Source organism: Protobothrops mucrosquamatus, unplaced genomic scaffold (genome assembly GCF_001527695.2).
Source record: "Protobothrops mucrosquamatus isolate PMUCROS unplaced genomic scaffold, P.Mucros_1.0 scaffold3278, whole genome shotgun sequence".
Classification (NCBI taxonomy): Eukaryota; Metazoa; Chordata; class Lepidosauria; order Squamata; family Viperidae; genus Protobothrops; species Protobothrops mucrosquamatus.
Window position 1 is genome coordinate 145,481 of NW_015389269.1, and position 9,039 is coordinate 154,519.

Here is a 9,039-nt window from a genome sequence, read left to right on the forward strand (position 1 = left end):
TCTTCTAGAAGTGAATTAAAAAGATATTCCTTTCCTTCTTAACAGGTCAATTCTGTTGTTTTGAGGAAATGTCTTTTCAGATTCTGTTAGTCATGTCAAAAAGCTTCCCTTATATGTGCATGACCATATCAATAGCAAGAATTTAGGCTTATATACTGCCCCATAGTGCTTTAGAGGGTCTAGGACTTTTAGGAACCCCCCCCATCTATTGGGTCCTCATTTTACTGATCTCAGAGGGATGGAAGGCTGTGCCAACCTTGAGTGGATGATGATCAAACTGCTGGCAGTGGGCAGAATTAAGCCTGCACTCCTGCATTCTAACCATTGCACCACCACGGTAGTCTAACTCCTTATACCAGGTGACTAGCCTTGTGATCCAGGGTCTTAGCTCAAGCTATGATATTACTGATTTAAGGTCTTGATAAATCTTTTTTATATATATAATATTTTATTGGTTTTCCAGTTTTACATTTAAGTATTTGGAAAACAACGTGGTGATTGGGTTGGTCAATAGTTCAATAACAAAATCTTTAGTATATATCTCAGGTTACATCATCAAATATTTCTTCTCTATTTCCCTTAATATTTGCTATATCACAGTGGTGGCGAATCTATGGCACGGGTGCCAGAGGCGGCATTCAGAGCCCTCTCTGTGGGCATGTGCGCTATCGCCCCAGTCCTAGGCCTTCAGCTGGGTTTTATAAAACCTTTTTGCTTTAGGCCTCCGTCTCCGTGTACAAAAAAAAAGGTTCAATCAATCAATCAATTTCAACTTCTCACAAAAAAAAAGATCTTGCAAAATTGGAATTGATTGATTGAACTTTTTAGTTGCAGTGGTAACAGTCTGCTGTTACCACTGCAACCACGCCCACCCAATGGGCCACACCCACCCGGCACCCGACGATGCATAAGTGGGTTTTGGGTTGCAGTTTGGGCACTCAGTCTCTAAAAGGTTCGCCATCACTGCTATATCATATTTAAGCTAATAAATTTCTAATTGTATCAAACTCAGTTAAAACTTCATTATCACATTTATCAATATGTTTTTGCTTATACATATCCATATCCTGTTTTTAAGTTTTACCTAATTTTTAGTTTTTAATTACAGTACTCCAATTTAACCTTTAATATCCATAGTATTTGAATTTTGGGTAAGCCAAATTTCCTTTGTCTCACTACATAAAAGTTATAATATCTAAAATACACATATTACTTACTTAAATATATTCTTATTTTATTTCATAAACATTTTCTATTTCTCATCCTAGTACATCACTACTTAATAATGGAGTATCCTTTATTATCTCAAGTCCATCATCTGTATTGTCTGGGCTAAACAATAATTCAAAGCTATTTCCTAATATTTAGTTTTTATTTCCCTTATAAGTCTAAATCCTCAATATTAAGCCAATTAATCCCTTATTTTTTTATTATTTTCCAACAATTTTTAAATCTAATAATCAAATTTCCCCTCATATCAAAATCTCCCTTTAGCCCATTAGTTAAGAATTTAGGATCCTCTCTAATAAATCAAAAGACCCCATTTTTTAAACCTAACTCTAGCTTTCTTTTTATGCCAACCAGGCTTCCATACCAATGCTTTTAAATCATCAGATAGATCTCCCTTCATTCTTGTGCATGTTACTTGAATTGAAGGAGACCATCTAGTTATCAATTTTCTAGAGGAACTGGCTCATTCATAATCATTAAGTTGTCGCCCTAGTGGCTCAGATCCCCATATTTGCTCTAGTATAGTTGTCCTCAATTCGATCTGGTCTTCTTGTTCCTCAGGTTTCTTCTGGTTTAAATAGAAAGTCATGTCCAATTTTGTAGTTGTTATTTGATTGTCTAAGTTTTCAGTAAGCTGTACTTGTTGATCTTTAAAGCCCTCCATCTTGGTATTACTTTCTTCTGCTTCTGTTGTCTTTTGGGTTGTAGGTTCTTTAGTTGCAATCAGGGTTTTGCTTTGTAGATTTAAGCTGGCACCTTGGTTTTTCAGTCTAGATTTGATTATCTCGGTGGCTCCAAGAATTTTTTTCAAGTATAAGTTTGTAATTAAGCGACATCTGTTGCTGATCCTCCTCCATTTCTGGAGGGACTGGATGATCACCTCTCCCAGGCTTGTGTCTATTGAGTGGTCCCTAATCAATTGCAAGAATGGTACCAGGCAGCAGTAAGGCTGGATGTCGAGCTTGCTCACTATAAGAAGCCACCACCGCAAGAAGCCGGGCCAAGGCCAGACCAACCCAAATAGCTGACACCCCCCAAAAGCCTCAAACCGTCGTGGCCGCTGAAAATCCCAAGCCACCTGCAGGCCCATCGATCAAGTGCTTCAGATATGGACAACAGGGACATCGAGCTGTGAGTTGCCCAGTCCCTTACCCTCAACAGCAGAATAGACCGGGACCACCAGTGAGGAAGAAACCAGCCCAGCAGCCGGCAAAAGAGAAATCCAACTGGATCGTGCAGGAACCCGTTGCCCAAGTCATGTTGCCCACGCAGGAGATTGCCAAGGACCAAACTGGACTTGCTGCTGCTCTGCCCTCCTACAACAGTGACGACGAAGGAGAGAACGACCCGATGGTGAGTCGACCCGTTCCACCTTTTTCTCTGCCTGCCAAGCTCATAGTCCCTAAGACCGGGACACAGGTAGATCTGAAAGTACTAGTGGACTCAGGATGCTCCCGGTGCATTATTAGCTTGCCACTTGCCCTGAAAATGGGCATACGAGCAAGGCTGCTCTCCAAACCCATAAGGTTTGAGCAAGCCGATGGCTCTTTAATGGGAGGAACTTTAGTCACACAATTAACTGAATCCATATGCTTAGAAATAGGTGAGCACTGGGAGTTCATTTGTTTCATGGTAGCTCTGAAAATGACTGAAGCGGTGATCCTAGGGCTAGCCTGGTTAGACAAATGGAAGCCGTTCATCTGCTGGGAGAAGGGAATGAGAACTGTGAGATTACCCATAGGACCCAAGCCCCCCTTAACTCGACCGAGGTTACCGGAGAGTTTAGCTCACCTAACGAGTTAGCAAAAATAGCTGCTCTGTCTCAACCAGGTGAGCCACTCATCCCCAGCAAGTACCAGGACCTATCAGAGGGCTTTAGCAAAAAGGAATGCGACATCCTGCCTCCCCTTCGGCTTAATGACTGCTCCATTGAACTGTTACCGGGAGCCAAACTCCCATGGCCAAGGATGTACACTATGATGCCCTTGAAATGGAGGAACTGCAGCAATATGTAAACAAGAACCTAGCAAGAGGATTTATTGAACGGGCCAACTCTCAGGTGGGGGCTCTGGTGTTATTTAAGGGGAAAAAAGATGGATTGCTTCATCTCTGCGTGGATTATAAGGGGTTAAACACTGTAAGCATGAAAAACAAGTACCCCCTCTCCCTTCTGAAAGACCTACTAACCATTTGGCAAAAGGGAGCATCTTCACTAAATTGGACCTGAGAGAGGCATATTACTGAGTAAGGAAGTTGATCAATCAGGTGCTACATAATCATTTATACAAAGGGGTTTTGGTGTATCTTGAAGACATCCTGATATACTGATATGCAGGTTCTGAGGTTTTGCTGGTTAAAGAAATACAGGAAACTAGAAATTGCCTTCAGGTTTATGTGTTTATTCAACTGAATAGAGACGGGCTTCTGTACAAAAGACCCAAAAAGCCCCAAATACCAAAGAAAGCTTATTTTTATAGTCACTTTGGTTACATAAGCAATTCACCCAGCTAGGCTGGCACACATAAGTTTAAGACTTAGCCCTTTAAGGCTGGCACACTATAGAAAAGAAAAGCAGAAGTAGCTAATATGTTCTCTCAAGGGAGTTTCCCCAAGACCATATGTTCAGTCTTGGGTGTTGTGGGTGTTGTCCCAAGATGTCAGATGTTCTTGATTGGGTTTAGAACATTGCATGTTTCTTTGCTGTCCTTTCATGACCCTTCATTCATAGGCCTACAAGTGACCAGAGACAGAGGGGCCATCTGTATATTGATACTGTCCCCTGAGTCCTGGTCACCAATCCAGCACAAATGTGGCTGACCACATAAAGTTGGTGCGGGAAGTGTTAAAGAAATCGCTGAATGCCAAGCTATACGTTAAGCTATCAAATTGTGAGTTCCATCAGACCTGATTAGATTACCTTGGCTACTGAATTTCCAGTGAGGGTTTTGAAATGGACCCCGGCAAAGTGAGAGCCGTGATTGAATGGCAACCCCCAAAGACACGCAAGTAGCTTCAGAACTTTCTAAGATTCGCCAACTTTTATTGACAGTTCATCCCCTCCTTTGCTGAAATTGCATTACCCCTCACTGAATTACTAAGAACTAGGAAGGAAGGGGGGAAACCACAGCACTGAAAACTCCCTGAAAATTGTCCCCGAAACAAGTACGATGGGCGCAATACTTTAACCTATTTAACTTCAGCCTAAAGTACATACTGGAGAAAAAAACATTTTGGCTGATGCTTTATCCAGATTGCCCCAATACAAGAGCCAATGTGAAGAGGTTAATGAAGCAATTATATCTACTCCACAAACTGCTTCTCAACTAACGCCGTGCAGAGTCCCACCTTCAAAAGCCCCAAACCCCGACGATCCTGGGGCAAAGAAAATAAAACAGGAGCTCCTCAACAACCAATGGTTCAAAGACAATCAAACCTCCCTAACATGCAGGGATGGTTTGGTAAAAGGGGGGAAGTTGTAAACCCTCCACCTTAATGCATTCCGGCACGGCCATGATGTAAAGCAGGCTGGGCACTTTGGATATTTAAAAACACTACATCTATTCCGCTGGCAATTTTGGTGGCTGGGTTTGAAATGGGACATAGAGAACTATGTCAGGAGTTGTGCTGTATGTGCCACCATGAAAAGAATCCCAGGGAAACCCCCTGGACTATTACAATGGTGGCTGACCCTTCCCAACCATGGGAAGAAATTGCTATGGAAATTGTTACCTGAAAGCAGGGGGAATACAATTATCTGAACTGTGATAGATCTGTTTTCAAAGCAGGCTCACTTCATTCCCTGCAAGGGGCTCCCATCTGCCCAGCGACTAACCAAGATGTTTCTGAAGCACATCTCCAGACTGCACGGTGCACCAAAATGTATAATCTCAGACTGGGGGGTGCAGTTTACAGCCAAGTTTTGAAGGGGTTTTCTTAAGCAAATTGGCTCATCTCAAGGACTGTCGTTGGCTTTTCACCCGTCCACCAATGGGGCGGCTGAATCTGCGAACTCAATGGTGGAGCAGTATCTCAGATGCTATGTGGATTATCAGCAGACAAACTGGACTGACCTCCTCGCTTTTGCAGAGGTGGCTTACAATAACTCTGTTCACAGCAGTACTGGTTTCACGCCTTTTAAAGTGGCCACAGGAAAAGAGTTCAGCCCAATACCCGAATATCCTCAGGGACCCTCCACTTCCCAAACACTTGACCAGTGGGTGAGGGGGTGGAAAGAGGTCTGGAGAACCACGAAAATTGCTTTCAAAAGGCTTCTGAGGCATATAAAAATTTATGTGAAGCCGCTGGGGGAGATCATTCGTGGCTTTGGGGTGGATTTCCATCAGTACGCTGATGACACTCAGCTGTACATTTCCACCCCAGGCCACCCCAACGATGCCCTTGACGTGATGGCCCGTTGCCTGGAGGCCGTAAGGGTCTGGATGGGGAGGAACAGACTCAGGCTCAACCCTTCCAAGACTGAGTGGCTGTGGCTGCCGGCGCCTCGGCATAGTCAGCTGACTCCATCGCTGACTATAGGGGGCGAAATTTTGGCTCCCTCGGAGAGGGTGCGCAATCTGGAGGTCCTCCTGGATCCACGGCTGACACTGGAAGACCAGCTGTCGGCCGTGACCAGGGGGGCGTTTTATCAGGTACGCCTGATCCACCAGTTGCGGCCTTTCCTGGACCGGGACGCCTTGCGCACAGTCACCCATGCTCTCGTCACCTCCCGCCTGGACTACTGTAATGCTCTCTACATGGGGCTCCCCTTGAGGAGCACTCGGAGGCTTCAACTGGTCCAGAATGCGGCCGCGCGGGCAGTGTTGGGAGGGACTCGTCGCTCCCATGTAACACCGTTGCTGCGCGAGCTGCACTGGCTGCCGGTGGCTTTCCGGGTGCGCTTCAAGGTGTTGGTTATCATCTTCAAAGCGCTCCATGGCATCGGACCTGGATATCTCCGAGACCGCCTTCTGCCGCAGATTACCCCCCATCGGCCGGTATGCTCCCACAGGGTGGGTCTCCTCAGGGTGCCGTCAGCCAGACAGTGCTGGCTGGCGACTCCCAGGGGGAGGGCCTTCTCAGTGGGAGCTCCCACCCTCTGGAACAAACTACCCCCAGAGATCCGGGTGATTCCGGATCTCCCTTCCTTCCGCCGCGCCCTTAAGACATGGTTATTTCAGCAAGCAGGACTGGCCTAAGGGGAAATTTTTTAGTGGGGTTTTTAAACATTTTTAATTAATTATAGCCAATTCAAATATTTCTTTTTAATTGGGTTTTAAGGAGTGTCTTGGGGTGTATTTGTGTTTTATTAGGTTGTTAGCCGCCCTGAGTCCGTAAGGAGAAGGGCGGGGTAAAAGTTTAATTAATAAATAAATAAATAAAATAAATATAAAAAGCAAGCAGATAAAAAGAGAGCTCCTCAAAGGACATTCCAAATTGGGGGAAAGGTTTATTTGTCCATAAAATATTTACAGCTTAAGTTACCTAGTAAGAAATTAGGACTGAAATACTTAGGACTCCTCCCCATCGTAAGGATCATTAACCCGGTCACAGTGGAATTAAAGCTTCCCAGATTCTTAGGAAAAGTCCACCCTGTGTTCCATTGTAGCCTGCTGAAACCTTTTTGGGATTCCACCTTATGACCTCCCCCTATGAAGGCACCTGGACCTCTCTTGGTAGCAGGACAGACTCATTATGAAGTGAAGCGTATTCTTGATTCTAGACTTTTTAAAGGGAAGCTACAGTACTTAATGCAATGGAAAGGGTATCTGTTGTCTGAGGCCACCTGGATAAAATCTAGCGATGTAAAAGCTGATAGACTCATTAATAAGTTTTATAAGAAACACCCTAATAAACCAAGAGGCAACCCCTAACTTATGATTTTGTTTGCATTATAGGATTTGTCCTTTTTGTAAGGGGGGGCGGATGTCAATGCTGCTAACATCGGATGTTCTTGCTCTGACAACAGATGGAAATGCAGCCATTTTCTCTATTCCCTTTCCATTGCTTTTAGAATTAGTTGGTGCAGGGAGGGGGGATTGGGATGCGAGCTCAGTTAGCCATAATAATAACTCTGCCGAGGGAACCCAAGGACAAACTGGGTCCAGAGCTGATAATGTTTTGGTGGGCTGGAGAGCTGGGGAGAAAGCCCACACTTTAAGCTAATTGGGGATTGTGCTTTATGACTGGGTTATTGGAGGTGGGAATTGTACTTTGCTACTTTGTATCCAGGGGAGGGGAATTTAGTTTTTGGGTTCAACTATGTAATGCCGATACTTTGTTTCCCAAATAAAAAACTCTTTAAGGAAAACAATGCCCCGAAGTTCTTTTGAAGGGTTTCATCTATTGGAACCATGACACTAAGTGCTAGTGCTAAGTGCTATAAAATCCAAAATATCTATCAATTCTGTGAGATGGGAAAAGGAAAGAAAAATATCAAGAGGAACAAAAACAATTGAAAAACCTGCCCCCTGGACTTTAACTGTCCAGTAGACCCTTTGAGCAGAACTTTTCTAGGGATCCTTAGTGGCTCATACAAAGTGAGCAAGGGAAATCTAGTCAGTTTCTCCTTCTCTTCAAGAGATTGCTATATAAAGTATCAGGTTGCAATCATAAACCAGGGGTTTGAGTAATTTGTTACTTGTTGCTTACTGCCTGTTAGCGTTCCCCTTTCAGAAGTGTATGGGTCAATCCATAGTTTGCCCAATACCTTTCATAAGAATATGGTTAATGACCAGTTTCAGGGTCACTGGATATAACATAACACCACAAGGAGACCTCTTTCACATTCTTTACAGCAAGTAGTGTTCTTGCTCCCATCCAAAAGATCCCCCCTCTGAACCAGCATTCATGTCACTTCCTGAGAGTCTCACTGCCATGAAGTCTGGCATTTATTTCCTAAATTCAGCATCCACATTTATTAAGGCAGGCAATATATATTTGAACTCACAGTCTGGAAAGAGGGCTGGGAACTTGATACCCTGTAACTAAGTTGGTGCAATGGCCTAAAAGAGCCAGTGCCACTCAATCTGAGAAGTCATCTTACTAGGGTTGGGTTATTAGATCAAGCAAGGCTCACCTTTACTGTCTTGATCACTCTGGCATTCAGATTACAGTCTTCTTTCAGGAAAGAACAAATTCTGTCCACAGCATTGCTGACATTCTCTTGAAACTCCTCGCTGGGGTGGAGGGTCATACCAATATATCCATCAAGTTTTTTAGAGGGGATGGAATACAGCTCCATTTTCTCCTTCAGGCAGTCCACTTGTGCTACACTGGGATGAGCCACCCAGCTCTATTTATCTTACTGCCCCCCCCTCTCTCTCACACACACACTCTCTGATGTCACCACACAAGCTCTTTAATTTAATTAATTTAATTTAATAATTTAATTTATATACCGCCCTTCTCCCGTAGGACTCAGGGCGGTGCACAGCATATTAAAACAGATACAAACAAAATACATCAAAAAACAAAAAACCCCATAAAACCAAATTAAAAGCCAAATATTGGAAGCTGTGTGTCAATTAAAATTTTCTTAAAATCATCCCTACCTAAAATCCTCCCTAGGTCAGTCCCGCTTGCTGAAAAAGCCATGTCTTGAGGGCGCGGCGGAAAGTAAGGAGATCCGGAATCATCCGGATCTCGGGGGGGGGTAGTTCGTTCCAGAGGGTGGACTTAAGGTGGACTAGACGGTGTACAGTCAGATTTCTCAGACATGTACTTTCAGATAACGTATATAAAAGCTGAATTGAAATAAAAACAATTGAAATGAAATCATATTCAATATTGTGAAATTATTGTATGGAAAAC

At 43.7% G+C, this 9,039-nt stretch overlaps 1 protein-coding gene across 1 annotated transcript in view; it reads right to left on the reverse strand.

Moving 5' to 3' along the window:
* LOC107297389 overlaps positions 1-8,524 on the reverse strand; it is a 44,988-nt gene extending 36,464 nt beyond the window's left edge. Inside the window, exon 1 of the mRNA XM_029286304.1 lies at positions 8,306-8,524. Within this exon, the coding sequence (XP_029142137.1) occupies positions 8,306-8,470 (165 nt within the window). The 5' untranslated portion in view covers positions 8,471-8,524. The remainder of the gene's footprint in view (positions 1-8,305) is intronic.
* Between the last annotated feature and the right edge of the window lie 515 nt (positions 8,525-9,039).